The sequence below is a fragment of the Vigna unguiculata genome, chromosome 9, assembly GCF_037176805.1.
Source record: "Vigna unguiculata cultivar grain cowpea cultivar isolate G323 ecotype 2 chromosome 9, ASM3717680v1, whole genome shotgun sequence".
Taxonomy (NCBI): domain Eukaryota; kingdom Viridiplantae; phylum Streptophyta; class Magnoliopsida; order Fabales; family Fabaceae; genus Vigna; species Vigna unguiculata.
The window spans coordinates 10,177,350-10,203,339 of NC_140800.1; the positions used below are offsets into that span (position 1 = coordinate 10,177,350).

General features: G+C 30.3%; 1 protein-coding gene and 1 pseudogene across 2 annotated transcripts; one reads left to right on the forward strand and one right to left on the reverse strand.

Annotated features, from left to right (window-relative positions):
- Window positions 1-12,334: 12,334 nt before the first annotated feature.
- LOC114163430 (pentatricopeptide repeat-containing protein At3g61360-like) lies at window positions 12,335-13,856 on the reverse strand (annotated as a pseudogene).
- Window positions 13,857-21,470: 7,614 nt separating this feature from the next.
- On the forward strand, window positions 21,471-25,659 carry LOC114164179 (uncharacterized). Of its 2 annotated transcripts, XR_003599505.2 has the most exons (7): window positions 21,471-21,770; window positions 22,686-22,794; window positions 24,148-24,278; window positions 24,360-24,416; window positions 24,711-24,857; window positions 25,324-25,484; window positions 25,592-25,659. XR_003599505.2 is itself a non-coding variant. In XM_028048742.2 (6 exons), exons 1-6 carry the CDS (start codon window positions 21,558-21,560, stop codon window positions 25,426-25,428), a joined length of 762 nt encoding a protein of 253 aa, XP_027904543.1. In that variant the 5' UTR covers window positions 21,471-21,557; the 3' UTR covers window positions 25,429-25,659. The 2 variants fall into 2 exon arrangements, 1 of the variants encoding a protein (XP_027904543.1); XM_028048742.2 differs by having other exon boundaries at window positions 25,324-25,659.
- The last annotated feature ends 331 nt before the right edge of the window (window positions 25,660-25,990 follow it).

Below are 25,990 nucleotides of genomic sequence, written 5' to 3' on the forward strand. Positions count from 1 at the left end.
AATTGACAGTTACATAAACCCAAATGCAAAACTTGAATCACAGTTACATAAACCCAAAATTTCCAACATCTGTTGCGATAGTCATCATCACTGAAATTGGTTTTCCCCCCTAAATTATAATCACAAAAAAAAAAGAATATGAAAACGTATATATGATGTAGAGGTTGTGGAACTAAAGTACCAAATGAATTAAGGTACAATTCGATAAACTTCCCTATAAACATGTCTATGATAAGAAAATAAGAAAAAATGAAATAAATTGTCATGTTATAAATGAACTTTTAATGAACTAATCTTCTAGGCCACATGATAGCCCAATTGTAGCTTCTAAAACAATACTCACGAACTCACATGTCACAATGATTTATTAGAGAACATTAGAAGAGTGAAAATCTATATGATTTGTCAGAAAATATTAGAAGAGTGAAAATGTTGAAGAGTTATGACAGAATGTGAAACACGATAATTATGAAACATGTTTAAGGAATCACACAATTGGAATTTTTTAGTGGTAACACATGAACAAAAAATAGATTGAACCAATAGGTTAAAGATCCAAGTAATATCAATATAAATATGATAATTCAGTTTGAATTGGTTCAGTTTTCATTAGAACCAAAATCGAACCACGTCATACAAGAATGAGGTTTTTCAGTTTTGGAAAAAAAATTATTTGGTTAAAAACCCACGTTTTCCCGAATTTAGATTCTCTTCTGGGTTTTGTTGTGTTGTTCCTCTACTGTGCCTTTATAATGCATTATTACCATTAATTTTGACATTTTAAAATATATTAAAAAGATATTTATAATATCAATACAGTGTAGTTTTAATCCTCACCAAAGGGTAGCTCATAAAAACCAGTAGAGAATCTGAACTCTGTTTTCCCAATTGCAGCCAATTTGTGTCCCACACAACACTAAAATTGAAGCAGCAGCAGTTACCATTTACCCAGAAAAGCAATCTAATTGACAATTACATAAACCCAAATGCAAAACCTCAATGACAGTTACATAATCCCAAAATTTCCCACTTCTGCTGCGATAGTCATCATCACTGAAATTGGTTTTTCCCCCTAAATTATAATCACAAAAGAAAAAAAAATCAGAATATGAAAACGTATATATGATGCAGAAGTTGTGGAACTAAAGTAGCAAATGAATTAAGGTACATTCCGATAAACTTCTCTACAAACATTTCTATGAGAAAAAGTTAAGAAAAAATGAAATAAATTGTGCATGTTAAAAATGAACTTTTAATGAACTAATCTTTTATGCCACATGATAGCCCAATCGTAGCACCTAAAGCAATACTCACGAAATTGCATGTCACAATGATTTATTAGAGAAAATTAGAAGAGTGAAAATGTATATAATTTGTTAGAGAACATTATAAGAGTGAAAATGTTGAAGAGTTAGGACAAAAGGTGAAACACGATAATCATGAAACATGGTTAAAGAATCACACAATTGGAATTTTCTAGTGGTAACACATCAACAAATAATAGATTAAATGAATAGGTTAAAGATCCAAGTAATGTCAATATAAATATAATAATTCAGTTTGAATTGGTTCAATTTTCTAAAGAACCATAATGGAACCACGTCATAAAAGAATGATGTTTTATCAGTTTTAGAAAAAAAATTCATGGGTTAAACACACACTTTTTCCCAAATTTGGATTCTCTGTTAGGTTTCTTTGTGTTGTTCCACTATTGTGCTTTCATAATACACTTATTACAACTAATTTTGACATTTTCAAATTTATTAAAAAGAAATTTTAAATACCCATACAGTTTTTTTAATGCTCACCAGAGGGCAGCACGTCAACACCAATAGCGAAGATGACCTTTGTTTTCCCAATTGACCCCAATTTGTGTTCCACACAACACCAAATATGCAGCAGCAGCAGCATATATCATGTACCAACAAAAGCCATCCCATTGACAGTTACATAAACTCAAATGCAAAACCTGAATGACATTTACATAATCCCAAAATTTCACACATCTGCTACGATACTCATCATCACTGAAATTGCTTTTTCCCCCCTAAATTATAATCACTGAAGAAAAAAAGTCAGAATATGACAACATATATATAATGTAGAGGTTGTGGAACTAAAGTAGCAAATGAATTAAGGTACATTCCAATAAACTTCTCTATAAACATTTCTATGAGAAGAAAATAAGATAAAATAAAATAAATTGTGCATGTTAAAAATGAACTTTTAATGAACTAATCTTCTATGCCACATGGTAGCCCAATTGTAGCATCTAAAGCAATACTCACGAAATCGCATGTCACAATGATTTATTAGAAAAAATTAGAAGAGTGAAAATGTATATAATTTGTCAAAGAACATTAGAAGAGTGAAAATGTTGAAGAGTTAGGATAAAATGTGAAACACGATAATTATGAAACATGGTTAAAGAATCACACAATTGGAATTTTCTAGTGGCAACAAATCAACAAATAATAGATTGAATCAACAGGTTAAAGATCCAAGTAATATCATTGTAAATATAATAATTTAGTTTGAATTGGTTCAGTTCACAAGAACCAAAATCGAACCACGTCACACAAGATTGATGTTTTATAATTTAAAAAAAAAAAATTATTGGGTTAAACACACACTTTTTCCTAAATTTGGATCCTCTGTTGGGTTATTTGGTGATGTTCTTCAACTGTGCCCTCATAATATAGTGATTACCACTAATTTTGACATTTTAAAATATATTAAAAAAGATATTTAAATATTAATACAGTGTATTTTTAATTCTCACCAAAGGGCAGCACATAAAAACCAGTACAGCATCTGACCTCCGTTTGCCCAATTGCAACCAATTTGTTTCCCACACAACACGAAAATTGCAGCAGCATCGGTTACCATGTACACAGAAAAGCAATCCAATTAACAGTTACATAAACCCAAATGCCAAACCTGAATGACAGTTACATAATCTCAAAATTTCCCACTTCTGATGCGATAGTCATCATCACTGAAATTGGTTTTTTCCCCCTAAATTATAATCACTGAAGAAAAAAAGTCAGAATATGAGAACATATATATGATGTAGAGGTTCTGGAACTAAAGTAGCAAATGAATTAAGGTACATTCCGATAAACTTCTCTACAAACATTTCTATGAGAAAAAGTTAAGAAAAAATGAAATACATTGTGCATGTTAAAATTGAACTTTTAATGAACTAATCTTCTATGCCACATGATAGCCAGATTGTAGCACCTAAAGCAATACTCACGAAATTGCATGTCACAATGATTTATTAGAGAAAATTAGAAGAGTGAAAATGTATATAATTTGTCAGAGAACATTAGAAGAGTGAAAATGTTGAAGAGTTAGGACAAAATGTGAAACATGATAATTATGAAACATGTTTAAAGAATCACACAATTAGAATTTTCTAGTGGTAACACATCAACAAATAATAGATTGAATCAACAGGTTAAAGATCCAAGTAATATCATTGTAAATATAATAATTTAGTTTGAATTGGTTCAATTTTCTAAAGAACCATAATGCAATCACGTCATAAAAGAATGATGTTTTATCAGTTTTAGAAAAAAAATTCATGAGTTAAACACACTTTTTCCCGAATTTGGATTCTCTGTTAGGTTTCTTTGTGTTGTTCCACTACTGTGCCTTCATAATACACTTATTACAACTAATTTTGACATTTTAAAATTTATTAAAAAGAAATTTTAAATACCAATACAGTCTATTTTTAATGCTCACCAGATGGCAGCACGTAAAAACCAGTAGAGAATCTGAACTTTGTTTTCCAATTGACCCCAATTTGTGTCCCACACAACATCAAAATTGCAGCAGCAACAGTTACCATGTACACAGAAAAGCAATCCAATTGACAGTTACATAAACCCAAATGCAAAACCTGAATGACAGTTACATAATCCCAAAATTTCCCACTTCTAATGCGATAGTCATCATCACTGAAATTGGTTTTCCCCCCTAAATTATAATCACTGAAGAAAAAAAGTCAGAATATGACAACATATATATGATGTAGAGGTTCTGGAACTAAAGTAGCAAATGAATTAAGGTACATTATGATAAACTTCTCTACAAACATTTCTATGAGCAAAAGTTAAGAAAAAATGAAATAAATTGTGCATGTTAAAAATGAACTTTTAATGAACTAATCTTCTATGCCACATGATAGCCCAATTGTAGCTTCTAAAGCAATACTCACGAAATCGCATGTCACAATGATTTATTAGAGAAAATTAGAAGAGTGAAAATGTATATAATTTGTCAGACAACATTAGACGAGTGAAAATGTTGAAGAGTTAGGACAAAATGTGAAACACGATAATTATGAAACATGGTTAAAGAATCACACAATTGGAATTTTCTAATGGTAACACATCAACAAATAATAGATTGAATCAATAGGTGAAAAATCCAAGTAATATCATTGTAAATATAATATTTAGTTTCAATTGGTTCAGTGTTCACAAGAACCAAAATCAAACAACGTCATATAAGAATGATGTTTTATAAGTTTTAAAAAAATTATTGGGTTAAACACACATTTTTTCCCGAATTTGGAACCTCTATTGGGTTTTTTTGTGCTTCTCTTCTACTGTGTCTTCATAATATATTGATTACCACTAATTTTGACATTTTAAAATTTCTTGAAAAGAAATTTTAAATAGTCTATTTTTAATTCACCAGAGGGCAGCACATAAAAACCAGTAGAGAATCTAAACTCTGTTTTCCCAATTGCAACCAATTTGTGTCCCACACGACACATTAATTGCAGCAGCAGTAGTTACAATGAACACAGAAAAGCAATCCAATTGATAGTTACATAAACCCAAAAGCAAAACCTGAATGACTGTTACATAATCACAAAATTTCCCACTTCTGATGCGATAGTCATCATCACTGAAATTGGTTTTCCACCCTAAATTATAATCACTGAAGAAAAAAAGTCTGAATATGACAACATATATATAATGCAGAGGTTCTGGAACTAAAGTAGCAAATGAATTAAAGTACATTCCGATAAACTTGTCTACAAACATTTCTATGAGAAAAAGTTAAGAAAAAATGAAATAAATTGTGCATGTTAAAAATGAACTTTTAATGAACTAATCTTCTATGCCACATGATAGCCCAATTGTAGCTTGTAAAGCAATATTCACCAAATCGCATATCACAATGATTTATTAGAGAAAATTCGAAGAGTTAAAATGTATATAATTTGTCAGACAACATTAGACGAGTGAAAATGTTGAAGAGTTAGGACAAAATGTGTAACACGATAATTATGAAACATGATTAAAGAATCACACAATTGAAATTTTCTAGTGGTAACACATCAACAAATAATAGATTGAATCAATAGGTTAAATATACAAGTAATATCATTGTAAATATAATAATTTAGTTTGAATTGGTTCAATTTTCTAAAGAACCATAACGGAACCACGTCATAAAAGAATGATGTTTTATCAGTTTTAGAAAAAAAATTCATGGGTTAAACAAACTTTTTCCCGAATTTGGATTCTCTGTTAGGTTTCTTTGTGTTGTTCCACTACTGTGCCTTCATAATACACTTATTACAACTAATTTTGACATTTTAAAATTTATTAAAAAGAAATTTTAAATACCAATACAGTCTATTTTTAATGCTCACCAGATGGCAGCACGTAAAAACCAGTAGAGAATCTGAACTTTGTTTTCCAATTGACCCCAATTTGTGTCCCACACAACACCAAAATTGCAGCAGCAGCAGTTACCATGTACAATAAAAGCAATCCAATTGACAATTACATAAACCCAAATGCAAAACCTGAATGACAGTTACATAATCCCAAAATTTTCCACTTCTGATGCGATAGTCATCATCACAGAAATTGGTTTTCCCCCCTAAATTATAATCACTGAAGAAAAAAAGTCTGAATATGACAACATATATATGATGTAGAGGTTCTGGAACTAAAGTAGCAAATGAATTAAGGTACATTCCGATAAACTTCTCTACAAACATTTCTATGAGCAAAAGTTAAGAAAAAATGAAATAAATTGTGCATGTTAAAAATGAACTTTTAATGGACTAATCTTCTATGCCACATGATAGCCCAATTGTAGCTTCTAAAGCAATACTCACGAAATCGCATGTCACAATGATTTATTAGAGAAAATTAGAAGAGTGAAAATGTATATAATTTATCAGACAACATTAGGTGAGTGAAAATGTTGAAGAGTTAGGACAAAATGTGAAACACGATAATTATGAAACATGGTTAAAGAATCACACAATTGGAATTTTCTAGTGGTAACACATCAACAAATAATAGATAGAATTAATAGGTTAAAGATCCAAGTAATATCATTGTAAATATAATAATTTAGTTTGAGTTGGTTCAGTTCACAAGAATGCAAATCGAACCACGTCGTACAAGAATTATGTTTTATAAGTTTTAAAAAAATAAATTATTGGGTTAAACACACTTTTTCCCAAATTTGGATCCTCTATTGGGTTTTTTGTTGTTGTTCTTCTACTGTGCCTTCATAATACATTCATTACCACTAATTTTGACATTTTAAAATTTCTTAAAAAGAAATTTTAAATAGTCTATTTTTAATGCTCACAAGAGGGCAACACATAAAAACCAGTAGAGAATCTGAACTTTGTTTTCCCAATTGCAACCAATTTGTGTCCCACACAACACCAAAATTGCCGCAGGAGTAGTTACCATGTACATAGAAAAACAATCCAATTGACAGTTACATAAACCCAAATGCAAAACCTGAATGACAGTTACATAATCCCAAAATTTCTCACTTCTGCAGCAATAGTCGTCATCACTGAAATTAGGTTTTTCCCTCCTAAATTATAATCACTGAAGAAAAAAACTCAGAATATGACAACATATATATGATGCACAGGTTGTGGAACTAAAGTAGCAAATGAATTAAGGTGCATTCCGATAAAATTCTCTACCAACATTTCTATGAGAAAAAGTTAAGAAAAAATGAAATAAATTGTGCATGTTAAAAATGAACTTTTAATGAACTAATCTTCTATGCCAGATGATAGCCCAATTGTAGCTTCTAAAACAATACTCACGAAATCGCATGTCACAATGATTTATTAGAGAAGATTAGAAGAGTGAAAATGTATATAATTTGTCAAAAAACATTAGAAGAGTGAAAATGTTGAAGAGTTAGGACAAAATGTGAAACACGATAATTATGGAACATGGTTAATGAATCACACAATTGGAATTTTCTAGTCGTAACACATCAACAAATAATAGATTGAATAAATAGGTTAAAGATCCAAGTAATATCAATATAAATATAATAATTCAGTTTGAATTGGTTCAGTTTTCACAAGAACCAAAATTGAACCACATCATATAAGAATGATGTTGTATCAATTTTAGAAAAAACATTTCTTGAATTAAACACCCACTTTTTCTCGAATTTGGATTCTCTGCTGGGTTTTTTTTGTTGTTCCTCTACTATGCTTTCGTAATACACTGATTACTACTAATTTTTTATTTTAAAATATATTAAAAAGATATTTAAAATACCAATATAGTATATTTTAAATGCTCACTAGAAGGCATCACATAAAAAATAGTAAAGAATTTGAACTCCATTTTCCCAATTGCAATCAATTTGTGTTCCACACAACACCATATTGCAGCAGCAACAACAGATATCATGTACCCACAAAAGTAATCCAATTGACAGTTACATAAACCCAAATGCAAAACTTGATTGACAATTACATAAATCCAAAATTTCCAACATCTGTTGTGATAGTGATCATCGTTGAAATTGGTTTTTCCTCCCTAAATTATAATCACAGAAGAAAAAAAATCAGAGTATGAAAACATATATATGATGCAGAGGTTGTGGAACTAAAGTAGCAAATGAATTAAGGTACATTCCAATAAACTTCTCTATAAACATTTCTATGAGAAGAAAATAAGATAAAATAAAATAAATTGTGCATGTTAAAAATGAACTTTTAATGAACTAATCTTCTATGCCACATGATATCCCAATTACAGCTTCTAAAGCAATACTCATGAAATCACATGTCACAATGATTTATTAGAGAACATTAGAAAAGTGAAAATGTATATGATTTCTCAAAAAACATTATAAGAGTGAAAATGTTGAAGAGTTGCGACAGAATGTGAAACACGATTTTTCTGAAACATGGTTAAGGAATCACACAATTGAAATTTCTACTGGTAACACATCAATAATTAAGGGGTTAAGTATCTTTTTAGTCCTTGAACTTTGGTCAAAAATTGAAATTTGTCCCTGGTCGAAACTTTGATAAATTTTGGTCCCGAAACTTTAAAAATGAATGAATATAGTCCTTATTAACCTAATTACGTTGACTTTTTTCAACATGTGGAATGTGTTTCATGTTAATATTGGAGTTGTTTACGCCATTTGACACATTCTCGGCTTAATATTTACTGAGAAATGCATTCGAAACCTAAAAAAAATTAACAAAATTGGGTTAAAAGGACTATATTCATTCAATTTTAAAGTTTAGGGACCAAAATTTATCAAAATTTCAACCAGGGATGAATTTCAATTTTAGATCAAAGTTTAAGGACTAAAAACATACTTAACCCATAAATAAGAGCACAAACTTTAAATACACAATAATTCAACATGGTTCGGCAACATCTAACAATACTCAACAAAACATGCAATCTTTCTTGCAAAAATGGTAAACCTTCTCATGCGATTCTTCTAGCAAAAATTGTAAAACTCTTCCATAATTATTTGACAAAAATTGTTATCCAACTCCTAGTAGACTTATTGAGTTGTAGTCACATTACTAAATTCAAGTTTTCAATTTTTATAGTGGTTTTCAACTTTTCCCTTCTTCATATTACTCAATTACTTAAAAGTTGTATCATGAAAAGACCAAATAAAAAACAAACACACACACATAAAGCCTAAAGATAAGCTATGATAACATATAAAGATAAACTACAGTAACATATTTCATAGAGAATAATCATAAACTAAATTTGCAGATTTATGGGTTGGCCACCCTCGACCACTACTTCTCCCCCAATCCACTTTGCTGCTACAACCACTGCCATCTCTTCCACCAAATTCACGACAACCACCACCTCTTCCACGGCGTGTACCTCAGTTTTCACGCTGAGGCTTTTCCTTTTCAACTGTCAAGCGATAACCTCCAAGCTCACTCTCATCAAGATGTAGAGCTTTATTCACACAAGCAACATGGTTGAACTCCAAGTGAGCAAACCTGTAATTATGAAATTTGAAATTCAATACACACTAGTTCTTGCACATGTTTTAAGTTTTTTTTTGGGTTCTACTGGAACTTATGATTTAAGCTTTATATAAGCTTATGCATTTTGAAAACAAAAGTTCCCCTTATACAGAAATAAAAGATTTTGCGGAATCAAGGATTAGATTTATTTTATTCGGTTCTTTGAATAAAGGAGTAAACTTTAATATAACATTTCTATTCAAGTAGTACTTTTACTGCTAAATAATACAAGAAACCTTTCTCAATTACTCTCTACATGGTCTCAAGAGTCCTAGCTTTATCAATGTATAGACTCTTACTCTACCCTTGTGGAGGCATGCATGTCCATACCCATCAAAAGACTGCTCTAACTAGCACAGTCAATGGCGACAAAATAGCAGCCAATGGCAGCACCAATGACTCCACCACAACTAGAGTTGATACGGGAGATATTTACCTTGTTTTGCTGAATTCGGACTCACTTAAAGCCAATGTTTAGCATCTCAAGAGGAAGAGAGTAGTGTTAGAAAACAGACTAAACACACTCACAAAAACAGAGAAGAGAAGTGAACAAGGGATACCAAGTACTGAATCTCAAAATTTTATTTCTCACATAGATATGTATTACAATAACAATGTTACTATTTATTATACAATAACAAGCAATTAGTTAACAACCACTAGCTACCTAACTAATATACAACACTAATTGAATTATTTGCAACACTTCCCGTAACTCAAGATTTTAAATAGACTACACTCCTTTCATCTCTACAATTAGCTTGAACCTGTTAGGCTTACAAGGCTTTGTTAAATATTAGTAACTTGTTAATTAGAACTCCAATATTTCAATCCTAACTTGATCTCTTAGTGTTAGAATATAATCCGCTGTTACATATTTGTAGGAAATTAACAGTTACATATTCTAGGAAATTAGGATGATTGGTTCCTAATTATTAGGTGTTTTATTATAATTGATTCTGTAAATTAGTATAAATACATCCTATGTTAGACACACAACACATTCAACACATATACATTTCTATATAGTATCAGAGTCATGGGTTAGAGCCTATCCTATCGAAGCTTCATTTTTGTTGGGTCTATTGTTCCACTTGTTTTCAAACCACCTATTAGTGTCCAATCTCATGCTCGAGGTGTGTATACCTCAGCAAAAAGGGTGTGTTGGAAGTCCCAAATCGACTAGAAATAAAGCCAATTTATAGTATATATGTGGGTTCAATCCTCACCTTACAAGCCAGTTTTGTGAGATTGAATTAGGTATAAAATCCACTTTTTAACACAATATCAGTAGTTTTGGTTTCGATCTTCGATCGTCATTGTTCCGCTGATTCCATGTTAAAAACTGACTGGGATGAGCAACTATAGCTCCTGGGCTATGGTTTCAAGGTCAAGGTCGTGCCAACCACTTGACCTAACATGCCAAAGACATTCCCCGCAATGATCAAGCCCAGTGGATGCAAATTGATGCCTCTTTGTGTAGCAATGTCAAATTGCAGCCTCAATACCATGCTTTTACTACTTGTTATGATGTATGGAAGAAAGCCAAGAAACTATACTTCAATGATATTCATTGTCTTTACAATGTTGTCTCTAACCTTATCACTGTGAAGCTAGAAAATATAATATACAGACATATCTTGGTAAACTCGATTGCTTAATTGCTGATTTTGAGTCACTCATACCTTTCACTAATTAATGATGGAACCAGACATGCCAAACAACATGGAAAGTTTTTTATAGCTCTTGCACTTGTTGGACTTCCTCCTAAGTTTCACTATGTCCGCAATCAAATCTTATCCAGCACAGTTGTTCCATCTTATGAAACTGGTAGTGAACAAGTACTTCACCTCTAAGTTCCTCACATGTTTGGTCATTCTCCTGTACCTTCGATTGATTCCTCTGCCATTTTCTGTCAATTGACTTATTGGATTCTTTACCCTTTGTGACCATGATGGCTCTCAAATAAAAGTTCATGGCATTGGTCACACACGACCTTCTTCTTATGTTACCCTAGATTTTTTGCTTTATATTCCCATGTGTCCTTTTAATTTAATCTCCATAAGCAAGCTCCCACGCACCCGAAATTACCCTATTCCTTTTGCTAATCATTTTGTTCTTGTTCAGGATCAGCGTACCAAGCAAACTATTGGAGCATGACATGAGTCTTGAGGATTATACTATCTGTCACAATCGGTTGCATGTATCCCTAGTGTGTCTCAAGCTCTTGAGCATCAATGCTTAGGTCACCTCAGTCCTACCAAAATGCGTCTAATATTTTTTTTTATCGGCAAAAGTTAGTTGTTAGTTTTTGTTAGTGGGAGGAGTTGAACCTACAACCTCTCCCACCTTCCCTTTTAAACCCACCAAACCAACCTTATTTGTGCAAATTGTTAGTTAGGGGGATCAAACCCACAACTTTTCCCTCACATCTCTTCCATCTAACTACTAAGCCACCTAATCACTCTTATGTCTAATATTAGAATGAGTGACTGTGTTGATAGTGATGACAACAATGGTAGTGATGGAGAATCTGTGACAAACAGGATGGGTGCACTTAGGTAAACCAAAAATTAGAATGAGTGCGCTAAGGCAACCCCAAAAAAAAAAGAAACAAGAACAAGGTACAACTAAGGTTGCTAGGGTTTAAATGCAAAAGTAGAACACTCAAGATTAGGAGTTCCAACTTGTAAATACTTTAACAAGAAGAAAACTGATTTAACTCAAATTGATAGTAAACCAGAACAAAAGAGTATATATAGGGCTCTACCATTAACAAATCTCATATAGTTTCATACAACATCTTAATTGTCATTATTACAATAACAATTACAATGATTGGTGGTATCTCAACAATATTTTTCCATAACTCAACACAATTGTATCCATGTTTAACAGTACATTATAGCAGCTAATATCTTTCCATATATTTCCATATCTTTCAAAGTTCTAACTTCTACGGACTACATAAGGTTACAGAAATTACTTTAATTGCGGCTTCAGCTATAGAAAAGAAGCCAATTCCCCATACACACTAGCATCCAGAGCCACCAACCGCTCTCTCATCACCCTCAAATATCTCTCAGCCTCTTCAACCTTTCCACAACGACACAAAAATTGAACAACCGTCACAAAAACTGACAACCCAGGATACACACGTTTGTACTCCATTTCATAATACAACTTCAAAACCTCCTGAACCTCCTCCTTCCTAGCGTAACCCTGCATCAAAAGAGAATAAGTAACATCATCCGGTGAAAACCATTTATCCATCAACACACTCAATATTCCATTCGCTTTCTCCATTTCACCCTTTTCACATAACCTCTCCACTACCTTATTAAACACCACACAACCAGGCACAAACCCAACCCTCACTATCTCATCAAAAACCCTCACACACTCCTCCGAATCTGCCACAACAACATGCTCAAATGTCTCACTGTATGGCCTCAGCTCATTCCCCTCCATTTCACGCACCAAACTAATAGCCTCCCCAACACTCCCATCTCTACAAAATGCTCCAACAAACGACATGTAAACAAAAGCGTTCAACTTAAACCTTCTTCTCACCATCTCCCCATACAATCCCCACGCGGAATCCAAATCCCCAAACGCAACCTTCGCATGCAGAACCAGAGACCACACAACGTTCTCGTGAAGCAAATATTCTGCAACAGCCTTTTCAACAAAACCACGACATCACTCTCCAATTTCGCTCCCCTCTCCAAAATCCTCAACATCAAACTACAATTCACGATCATAGAAGGAGAATGGAAAGTACTCCTCTACATAATCCGATCAAGCGTGTCAACAATCTTCTACAATTCACCTTCCTTGCACAATGCATCAACTATGATTCGCAAACTCGTCAAATTAGGGTAAATCCTTCTCTGAATCATGAACTCGTAAACCTCCTAAATGAGAAAACAATTTTCAGATTTCTGCACCGCGTGAAGCAAGGCGTTAAAACTGACGGTGACGGAGACTCCATGCTCCTTCACGTAGCAAACAAACGTGGAAGGCGACGTCCGTTATCCTAGCCTTCGCATAGGCTTGGATAAGAAGGTTCACAGTGAGGTCGCGATAGGTTGAAATGACCACGTTGAGAAGAGAATCGACGAGTGCAGGAACATCATGTGAGTGTGTTTGTTTTGGTGAGAGAATAGAGAAGAGCGCGCATATGGATGAATAAGTTGGCTCTTAACAAGAGGTTGATGGTGATGGTGTAGGAGCGAGTGGTGGGTTGGAAGGTGGAGTTGGGCCGAGTTGCGGCCCAGTGGAAGAAGCCCATGCGGCTTTCGCGTCGGAGGGGGAATTGAATTGCAGAAAGAGATGTTGAACCGACGAGTCGTTTAAGTGGAGAGAACGGAACTGGCGAGTTATGGAATCCCAGTTGCGTTGTGCTCTGAAGGAATTGCAAAGTGCAGCGATGACGCTTTGAGAACGTTGTATGAGTGTGTAGATGACTGAATCTGGAGAAGAAGAGCTTGGAAGTCAAACGAGTATAATAGTCAAAATCGTGTTTCAAAATCGTGTTTCAACTAGTAAGATCATACGAGATTACGATCTTCTTCTCCTTCTTCGATCTCGCGTCGTTTGAAAGTTACGATCTTCATGGATCATCGTTAAAAATCGTAACTCGCGTGAAAACGTTGAGTCTTGTGAGGTTTTTTTGTATTTTGGGGTCCATCTGAATTTAAATTTGTAAAAATAGATTCGTTGATTATTTTTTTTTGTAAAATAGGGTCAAGTTGTTAGGGTGGAGGACGACATTACAAGTGAAGTCGTTCTCCACCCTACTAGTTTCTCTTTTTTTTTTCAAAAATTGAAATTGTACTATGAAAAGTCGGTTTCTGTTCATGTCAAAAAGTGAAGTCGTCCTTGTAAATAACAACTTCACTTTTCAATTTTTTTAATATATATTACTAAAACTTTCATCTGACATCAATACTGTATTTCGCTTGTGGAGAAATCATCAGCGCAGGTGCACCCATAAGAAGCTTATCCCCTACATTTAATTTTCACCAACATGCATCTTCCCGCATGCAATTATGTAACTTTCTCACGCCACTCCTACTCCTGTCAAAACCCCCCACTCCGAAAACAACTAGCTCAATCAGAAATTGAATCAATTTATTTAAATTTAAAATTTCTGCTCCTCGTTTATTATGAAACATTAAACCATACAGATATCAAAAGCTTTCTTGCATTTTGATAATATATAAACAAAGTGAAAAGTGAAGTCGTCACAGAGGACGACTTCACTTTTTGACAATGAACGAAAACCAGCTTTCTCCATCACAATTTTACTTTTAGAAAAAAAAAATTGACAGGGTAAAAGACGACTTCACCTAACTCTATTTTAAAAAAGAAAATTAACGAACCTATTTTTACAAATTTAAATTTAAATAAACTTCAAAATACAAAAATGTCGTCTTGTGATATTGTAACGGGGCTCATCACAAAAATGTCTCTTACAGCTTGCTAAAACGACTATCGTGGCAGCGTCTCCCTCCTAGTGGCGAGGGAGAAGTGATAGACCTTGGGTCGGCCGCGCTTCTGCTTGCTGGCCTGGCTAGACGCTGGAAGGGTACGGCAGGATGTTGTTCTCTCGTGCATGTTTGGATTTAGGGTTCTTTTAATAGGATTTTTTTTCATTTTGGTTGAATATTTAAGTAACTAATGAGACAATTGAAGATGATAAGATTGGTTGGTTTTAGTTTCCCAAAGCTCGCGTGATTTCTTTCCTCAGTTGATTCAACATGCAAAGGTCTGGAGACTGAGACTTGTCTGATAAGTCTTACATAGACACCACATGCTAAGTAGTTTTAAGGGGAACAAATGGTTTAATTAATCCTATTATTATTACTAGTGTAAACACAGGCGCTATCGCGCCTGTGTGTATTTTTTAAATATGAATGATTATATTAGTAGATGATAATAGTATAATGTTATTAAGTTAATATATAAAATAAATGTATATTTATTAAAAATAAAATGAAATAAATAGAGAGAATAATTGTTGATGAATAAAAAAAAGATAAACAATTTTATAAAAAATAGATAAAAATAATTATTAATTTTAAAAAATTAATAAATAATAATATTGTAAAGGGTATATTTGGTATTATGAAATGTGGACACAAAAGAGGGAATCCTCTTTATATATTGTTATAGATTATTAATTATTTTTTTTAAAGTATTTAAATTTCTTTTTAGTGCATATTATTTATAAATTTTTTAAATTTTAACATTTTATTCATCTGTTAAATTTTAAAGATATTAATGAAATTGTAAAGTAAAAGTAAAATTATTTCTTCTTTTTTTTTTTTCTCTAATTTTTTCTGTTTCTAATTCTCGAGGAGTTTATCAATGCAAATTTTTTCATAAATAATTGTATACAAAATAAAAAATTAATTAATTTTTTTTCATAATTTAAAGTTAATTTATTTATAAATTAATTTATATAAATGTTATTATATAATTTTTTCTAATTTTTTTAAATTTTTGTCTAGGTTAATTTAGGTTGTAAAAATGTTTTTGTTTTTTAGTTTAGAAGTGTTTGAAAAATTTGTTCAAATATGTTCATAATTTACTTTTGCTAGTTTTGTTTTCTTGATTAGTATGGAGAATGACTCATTTGAAGATTTTTAAATTACCAAGGTAAATCTCTAATATAAAGTGATGTGTTGGTTTATTAAACATAGAAATTGGGTTTGAATATAAAATAAAATTATATTTAAACACAATCATATAACATAAATCATGTGTTTTAATTTCTCAATTCTAAACTTTTTTTTCCTTTAAAGATTAATTTCTTATCATGTGGTTTAACTTCTTATTTCTTAAAGATAAATAATATTTATCTTTTAAATCAAATTATAATAAAAAAAACAACTTATTTAAAAAAGAGTAAATTCTCACGCAATATATTGAAGTAAAATTTATAGGACTATTTAAAATTAGTACATTTTTAAAGTTAAAAGAAGGAAATGATATTTTGACCAGTAATTTTTTGAGAAATTTTGACAAAGTTAAAATGGAGCTTGTGTGTTTTATGTTTTAAGAAAAAAATTAAAAAACTTTGACGTATATGTTTTTAAATGTTTTAACAAACTTGACAAAATGTTGGGATGGAGTCCAGGTGTGATCATGAACATGAAAGATCATATTTAAGCATATAATATTTTATTTCTTATGTATAATTTTATATAGGAGATTGAGGTGTATAACTCTATATAATTTTATATGTAAAGTTAATACTAAGAAGTATGCATTTTACCACTCCTATATTGTAGAGTTAGATACTTATTTTTAATCCATAGTGTTTTCAAGAATTATGTCCATTCTCATCAAGTTATATGATTTTTCTTTTTCCCTTTAAATGTTATTTTAATTATTTTTTAAGTTAAAGTCTTGGGACGAATGTTGTATTTAATTAAATATTATGCCACAAGTTATAGTTTTTGCACACTTATTGGTTATAGGTTAATATGCATAATATTGATTAGACTGTTCATATGGTTTCAATTTGAAAGAAAAAACAAATGTTTTATGAGAATTAAGTATCAAATATAAATTTATTGTGTGTCAAACAAAGTTATTGTTTTTGCAAACTTATGTGTAGGTTTTAGGTTAACATGCATAAATGTGTGGTTAATTTCATTACGGTTAGTGTTATTAATAAAAAAAAAATGTTTTGGCTATTCACATGGTTTCCATTCTTTTAAAACAACAAACAACCAAATTTTTCAAGAATTAAGTAACAATTATAAATTCATTATGTGACAAATAGACTTATATTTTTTGTAAATGTAGATAATAAGCTAACATGCATGAATAATCATAAATAGTGACATGGTTAGTTTTATTTTAATTAGTGTCATTAATAAAAAATTAGGTTAGGCTATTCATATGGTTTCAATTTAAAAATAAAAAATAAAGCAAATGTGTTACAAGAACTAAATACCAAATATAAATTGATTATGTAGTAAACTGAATTACAATTCTTTCATACTTATATGCAAGTTATATGTTAACCTGCAAGAAGAATCACAAAAAATGTAGTAAATTTTTGAAATTCAAATGCATATAGTAGAGTAATTAAAAGAAGGATGGGATTACGATGTTTACATGGTTTAATATTAAAAAAAAAAAAACTAAATTTGTTCTGAGAACTATGTGTCAAATATAAATTTATTATGTATCAAACAGGATTACAATTCTTGCACACTATGCGTAGATGATAGGTTATAACATGTAGACAAGTGCAACAAAAATATAACCTCGCTTGTCACATAATCAATTTATATTTGACTAGTGTAAACACAAGCGCGATAGCGCATGTGTGTATGCATTTTTTGAATTATATTAATAATTGATGATATTGTAATGTTATTAATTTAATAAACAAAATAAAATTATATTTATAAAAAATAAAATAAAATGTACGGAGAAAATAAGAGAAAAATAACTATTGATGAATAGTAAGAGAAAAAAAGAAAAAGGAGATAAGTAAATAATTTTATAAAAACTTGTAAAAGTAACCGTTAATTTTTAAAAATTTAATAAATAATTAAATTATAAAGGGTAAAGTTGGAATTATGAAATGTGAACACAAAAAAGGGAATCCCTTTATATATAATTATAGATACTTATGTTTTTGAACACATTTATTTTTTATTTGTAATTTAAATCATGTCAACCAGTTAACCCAATACTTTTGCTGATTACCATGACATTTGAACTTCAAAAAATTACCACGACATCATTTATGGTTGGTCATACATGTTAACCTATAAACTGCATAGTGTGAAAATATTGTAGCTCGTTTGTCAGATAATGAATTTATATTTAATTTGGTAAGTACTTATCGATAGAGTTGTCAAAATGGGATATTTAGTCCGGTCTATCACGGGTTGATCATTTAGTGAGTCAAACCTAACTCAACTCACTTATTAGCGAGCCAAAAGATTTCGAACTCGGTCCGACCCACCACAGGTTGATAGGTTAAACGGGTTGGCTCATTGGTGCACTTAATTAAAAAAATATATCATTTTTTCTTCCGTCTCAATCAACTAAATTTTAATTGTGATTAAAATCTAAATAAATTTCATTACAATCCAAAATAATGTTCAGTTTCAAATACAAAACAAAATCACAAAAATATTATATTTGCATTTGTCAACCCAGTATGTTGGCTAAAAAAATTACCATGCACATTTGAACTTCAAAAAATTACCACTTCATCATTTGTGGTTGTTCATGCATGTTAACTTATAACCTACACACAAGTGTGTAAAAACTATGAAATTTATTATTATTATTATTATTATTATTATTATTATTAACTATAATATAGAAAATCAAAACCTAAATTATTAGTATTGCTATTATTGTTAATATTATTATTACATATTGATTTTATAAGTTATATATTATTATTATTATTAAATTTATTAATATTTTTAATAGTAATAACATTATTAGTATTATCAGTAACTAGTGAAAACACAGGCGTGACAGTGTCCGTGTGTTTGCATTTTTTAATTTTCATAAAATAAATAACTGTTAAGACAAAAAAGATTTTTAGAATAACAAATTTTAGAATAACGATTAAAGGTAAATTGTTTATAAAATAATTAATTTTTAAAATAATAATTAAGGGTAAAACTAGAATAACTGGAATAACAAAATGTAGACACAAAAGAGGGTATCTCTTCTTTATATATTGTTATAGATATTAATATATAATATATTAATATTATTATTAATATGGGGAAAGTAGAGATGACAAATAAGCCCGCCTCGTGGTATTGCTCGAACTCATTCTCATTTTGATAAGAAATTTTCGCATTGATTGGATATGGATATGAGTATGATTATGGGGAATCCCCGACTTTTCAATTGGGTATGAGGATGTATATATCTACTCTGTCCCTGCCCTCGTACCCATCATAATATTCGTCCTTGCTATATTATTATTAATATATAACATAAACATTTTCTTTACTAGGTAACATAACAAATTTGTCTTCTTTACTCTATTATTATTAATTTTTGTTTCATTTGAAGAATCCTTTTTGTTTCGCTAAAACAATTTTTGTTATTTTTCAACCATGGACTATGTTGATATTTTTGATCAAATGATATGCTATAATTTTGATTAGTATATAAAAGAGAGATTCATTAGAATTTAAAAAATTGAAGTAAAGAGACATTTAAAATATATTTTAATTTGAATATTTGTTTTACTTTTATATATTTTTTAAAATATTTTTTAATTTTATCAACTAGGTTTCATTAGTATTTGCAAATTTAATAAATGTTTTTGTTTTCATGAAATTATATTTGGTATTCCAATTTGAAATATATGCAACTATAATTTCTTTCTAAATATTTTATATCAAAGAAACAATCATCCTCTTAATATTGAATATTTGATATATTATGTTGTTTTTATCGTAATTTTTTATTATTTTATAAAAATTAATTAATTAATATTGAAAGTAAGAAAAGGGGTATGTGTATAAGTATGAGAATATATCCACTATCTAGTGGAATAAGAATGGGACAAAAATTTGATACCCGTTGAGTTTGAGTATAAGGATTGAAATATATTTTTTCTATGGGATAGGTATGGGAAAATATTGTGATATTATTATTATTATTATTATTATTATTATTATTATTATTATTATTATTATTATTATTATATTTAGGCACACTTTTTTTATTTACTCCAAAATCATATTTCAATTATTTGGATTTTTTTGTTTTGTCATTGATGTATCTCTTTATATAAACTATGTTAATCACTACTATAAATTTATGAATTACCTTTAATTTATTTTTTTACAGAAATCTCTTAGAAAAGATTGTTGTAATTTAGTTATTATAAGGTTTTTTCTTGTTGATTTAAATTTCTTGAAAATTTCACATAAAAATTTTATATTTGTTACAAATGTTTTTACGAATTTAGATTAGTAAAAACATGTTAAATATATCTTAAAATTTGATAAGAAACTACTAAATTTTTTGCTGATTTTCATGTTATTTTTTAGCAAGATTTTCATGTGAATATTACTTGAAAATTATTTATTATTTAATTTTATTTCACAACAAATTTATATTTTTTTAGAAAGTTTTATATAAATTTATATTTGTTGAAAAGTTACCATAATTATAATATCAACAATATTTTAATATACTACTGATAAAATAAATATTTTTCAATAATAAATATTTTAAACATGTAAAAGATTTTAAAAATATATATAATTTTAAATATTTATTTAATCGAAACCAATCATCTTTATTTTCATTTTATTTAAATATTTCTATTAATGGCCATAAATTAAAAATATTATTAATCATATTATTACTAAATTTATAAAAATATAATATCATATTTTTATTAGTTAATTTTATATCATATTTAAATAAATAAAAATGGTAAGTATACGTTATTACTAAAAAAATTGTATATTTCTTATTAATTTTTTCTTTTTGAAAATTTTTACTTAGAAAATAATTACAAATTTTTCTATAAATAATAAATATAATATCAATTATATTATTTTTCTAAAAAACAGAAAAAAAAAACGTGATTTGAATTTCAGACTAGTTTACAATAAAAGAAAACACACGAATTTAATAATCAATAGTTACAATAATATTTTTAATATTTATATTTATAATAATAATCATTATATATTTATTTATTTTTTATTTAATATAGTTTTTTTTAAACAAATTTAATATGACTTTTTATGTCAGATTAATATTAACAATTCCATTTTATTCATGGGATGGACACAATAAAAAATATTAAATCTTTAAGAATTAATCTTATAATTATTAGAATAAATTTACCTAAATTTCGTATTTTTATTTCATAGATTAAAAACTAATCACAATTATATTTTTTAATATTTTTGAAAATATAATATTATATATTATTAGATCATTATTTATTAAAACCATTTAACATTAAACTCCAAAATGATATTTTGACCATAATCACGGTTGAATAGCTAACTATAGTTCTTAGAAAATAAAATAAAAATAATATAAAATATAATACCACGTAGATCCTGCACAAGGCACCGAGAGTTGGTTGTGAACAAAACAAATAAAATGGTTTCATTCTGCTTCAAAAATCAAAGTCATCTGCAAACTCGTTCTCTTACTGTTCTTCTTCTTCTTCTTCTTTCTATTGAGAATGGAAGACCAAGGTGGTGGTGGTGGCACGAAACAAATGAATAATGCGTACGTGGACACGTCAAAAGCGGAGAAAGCGGTGTGGCTGATGAAGTGTCCTCCCCTCGTCTCTCTCGCTGCCTCCACGCCCCTCCCTCCGACCCCCTCTCGCCTCGCCAAGGTCGTTGTCTCGATCGACCCTCTCAACTCCAACGATGACGATTCTCCTACTAAGGTTCTTCTCCACGTCTATATACAAATAATGAATGTGTGGATGTCATGCCGTAATACACATTGTGTGAGTGCAAATGGTGAGACCTGGGTATTATATTCCTTTTCAGTTGTTTTGATTAACCAAAGTGTGTCGAGGTAGAAAATAATACATTACTTGTTTTTAATCTACTGCCATTGTTTTCGTTGTAAATGATTTTTGAAATAAAATTTATGGATAGGTTTCTGGTGTTAGGTTTTAAATTGCCGTTGTCGTTTCATCTATTTTTGAAATCACATACAAATGTAGCTGATGCAACCACATTTCGGTTGCATTACTGCCTCAGACACTAACACAACCTTCATGTGCAACCAAAATCATAGTAGCAAGCGGATTTTGAGAACCTTTCTTTTCAATCGGAATTGAAGTTTTATTTTGTGTAATAAATATATGTATTAAAAATCAATTGGAGTTACTAAGGTGAAGCAATAAATGTGATTGAAGAATAGCGCGTTCAAAAGTTCAATCTATGAGAAATTTGGCAAATACAGCCACACTTGCAGTCGCATTACGGTTTCAAACACTGAAAAATCTTGTCATTGCAGCCAAAATCTTAGTTACAGGTTGATTTATTAAACCTTGGTTTCTATTAGAATTGAAGTTTAATTTAACTTTGCTAATTTTCATAATAAAGATATGTATTAAAAATCAACAAAATTACTAAGGTTAAAAGCTTTTTCTACTTGGAGAATAACACCAAAAGCCTACACGGAACTTCTTCCAAGTTTTGTCCTATATCTTTTTGTTTAGGAAAATGATATGTATATTATACATGTATTTTGTATCATATGAAAATAGTTACTTTTACTATAGCCATTAGTGAAACTTTTCCCTGTTATTTTTGTCCTTTTAAATTGATTGTTTAGTTAAAATACTCAGTTTACAATGGAGTTGGCTGGAGCTGAAGTTGGACATATACCTAAATGTTATGTTATGGATATGTTTAAAGACTTCATTCCCATGTCTGTGTTTTCGGACACACCGCAAGGTAAATAATTTTCATCTTTCGGTGACTATTTACATTGAAAGTTACTTTGGTGGATAGTTAAGCTCACTATTATTTATATCTCGGTTTGACGTGAAGTAGCTGTGATTGTTTGAACGTTATGAGATGTATATATTACTTTAATATTATCACCTAGTAATTTTATGTCCTTGTCCATACTCCTCTGTCATTAAATGATCACCTGTATCATTGTGCTTATTATTGAAATGAGGGTGTTCCTTCATAAAAGAAAAAAATGAGGCCATTCATTATTTTAAACACCTTAGGTTGAAACAAGTGGACCTCATGTGTATAAGCTATGAAATCATAAGTTTGAAATAATCAAAGGAGTTTATGATGCATGTGCATTCTTTTCTAAATTAGTTACGAATATGACCTTCCAAAATTTAAGCTAATCTGTTATAGCAAATCTTTTATTTGGACAATTACATTTCAGAGTAATTGTTCTTACGGAACCGAAATAATACCTTGCAAAGACTTCAAAGTACTCTATGTGTCTTATGCCGAGGTGTACTCATCCTCTTTCAAATACCCATTCTTCCTTAATCGGATGAGATTGTACCTGCAGAAGACCCTCTAACACTCAAGTCAACAAGATGCTCTAACAAGCGGTCAAAGCTGAGATTTAGCTGAGATTTAGTGATTAATGAAAAACATACCTAATTACCTAAAGCCACGTGGTATTTATAATAATTTTTAGGAACTTTACCCGACACATTATGTGGAATCTTATCAAGCCATGGGCATGGAATGGGAACCCATTTATCTATATGGGCCTATTCTTAGATGCCCACCTATTCTGATGGGGCTGGTAAGGCATATATGTAGAAAACATGTTGTTATCTTAAATTTTTTGGTTTGTGTTTCTCAGGTGCTGTTTTTAACAACTAACAATCATTTAAAATATTTAGTTGCCGGATATTATTGGACTGAAATTCCCTATAAAGAGTATTAGGTTTATGCTATTATCTATGTTTTTGGTTGTAAAAATTCCAAGAATGTTTTTCTTCAATTGTCTCTTGTTACGAGGTCGAGAGGTCTCCTTGCTAATGCTTAACAAGTGGTTATTCTAGGGTGTTTCTTTGTTGGATATGGCAGAGAAACTGACAAGTTTATTTAGTTAATATGTTGGCCTTCTATATCTTAGTCTACAACTACAACACTACATGTTATTTTATTCTCTGCTCTTCTACTTTGTTTCTTTCTCTTTTCCCTAAAGTGTTTTTTTTTTCTAGACAGGATTTGGTTGGATATCTAAAGCATCATTAATATTCTCTATCAAAGTTAACTTAGCAAAATGTAAATCCAGCTGTTGAAATTTCTATTGTTTTGTAGGAAAGATCTCTGTGGAGGGAAAAATATTGAATAGGTTTGACATGAGGCCCCATAATCAAAACCTTGAACTCTATGGGAAATTGTGCCGGAAAAGGACAAACAAGTATACGGTCAAAAGTAGACAAATTCAGGTTTTCTACTGGCTCTAGTTCTCCTTATCATGAGTTAGGCAAACAGTTAAATTATCTTTGACTTCTGCATTCTATTTTCAGGTTATTGACATGAGGCCAATGCCAGGGATGATCAGTTTTTCAACTTCTGGCCCCCCTGTAATGGCTTATTCTCCTTCTTGTTACCAATTGTAGTCCTTAATGAATTCATGCTAAGAGAATCCCCTTATTTTGGCAAAATGTCAGCTCATCATCAGTTTATAACTTCCTGATCAAATCACATCTAGCCCTCCCTCTGACCCTTCTTCCCTCTTTTTCAGTTGATTATGAGATAAATGAGATATAGGGTGTTGAAGAGGTGGTGTTGAAGACTATTTCTACAAGCTTGTTATGCAGTTCAATATTTTTAATTAATTTATACTTCAGTTGTAACAGATGTTTGTGTTGGATTAGGAAAAGAAGAAAACTCCTGCTAAAGCAACCGATACAAAGAGAACAAGAAGAGATCGTGGGGAGATGGAAGAGATTGTGTTTAAGCTATTTGAACGACAGTCTAATTGGAGTTTACGAAACCTCATACAAGAAACCGACCAACCTGAAGTATGTGCTTTGAGTAGTTTTACTCTTAAAATTTGGATTTCTTGAATACTTGCACTTTAACAAACTTAAATCTCAAATATCTACGCAAAATGAACTACAATCATAAAAGTTTGTTGCTTATAATGGATATGCATATGTAGTGAATGCTCGTACATGTCCGATATAATAATTTGTGCAATTGAACTAATCTATTCAAGATAGGTTGATAAGTTAATCCAAGTTGTATACCTCATTTTCAGAGAAATTTTGAGAGATTAAGATTATGTTTGTATCATTTATGTTATTTTTATGAGAAATGATGAAGATAATGATGTATGTTGTACTTTTACTGCTTAGTAGGTAAGTCTCCACAAGCCCACACACCATTATAAAACAATATACTTTCAAATTGACATTTATTTGTTTGCGGTTATTAATTTAGTAGAGCCTGTTTTAACTAATGTGGTGGATCTTCACATTTTTACAGCAATTTTTGAAAGATATACTAAAAGACCTTTGTGTCTACAACAACAAAGGAACTAATCAAGGCACGTATGAACTAAAGCCTGAATACAAAAAATCTGGAGATTAAGCGATCTTCAAGTAGGTTTTATTTGTGCTCATCCATTTGTTAACCTCATTCAAATGGTATGTAGCTTACTCATTTCAGTTTCATCATTATGTTCAAGTTGCAAATAAAGTAGCATGCATCTTGTTACAGCCTTTTCTGATTCTTCTGCACGTTTTATTTGCAGATTTTGCTACATTACAATTTATTTGTGTTCCTTGGTTCGAAAGCAGAATTAGATTAATTTTTGAACAATTTACGGTGTTATTGCAAAATTAACAAAAATTACAATGTGAAATTGCTCCGAAACTAGCAAATGGCACGAGAGGTTGAATTGTGTTGTGTTAAATTTCCTAAACTCTTTTTGAAACATAAATAAGTTTATTCAACTTCGAATGCTTGTAAGTCATTGGATGCATTTCTACTACTTCAAAGGTTATTGATGTTTATAGTTAATAAATTTACGCAACTTTGGATACATGCAAGTCATTGGATGCATTTCTACTGTTGCAAAGGTGGTAGATGTTTTTAGTCATTATATTCCTTTGTAGCGCTCATTTTTTGTGCAGTTCGTTGTTTTCTTCTG

Bases quoted from the DNA above. Each gene is read 5' to 3' on its own strand.
- LOC114164179 (XM_028048742.2), top strand. From the start codon at position 21,558: ATGGAAGACCAAGGTGGTGGTGGTGGCACGAAACAAATGAATAATGCG. The intron at 21,771-22,685 runs GTTCTTCTCCAC...TAAAATACTCAG, and splicing joins ATGACGATTCTCCTACTAAG to TTTACAATGGAGTTGGCTGG. The intron at 24,417-24,710 runs GTAATGGCTTAT...GTGTTGGATTAG, and splicing joins TTTCAACTTCTGGCCCCCCT to GAAAAGAAGAAAACTCCTGC.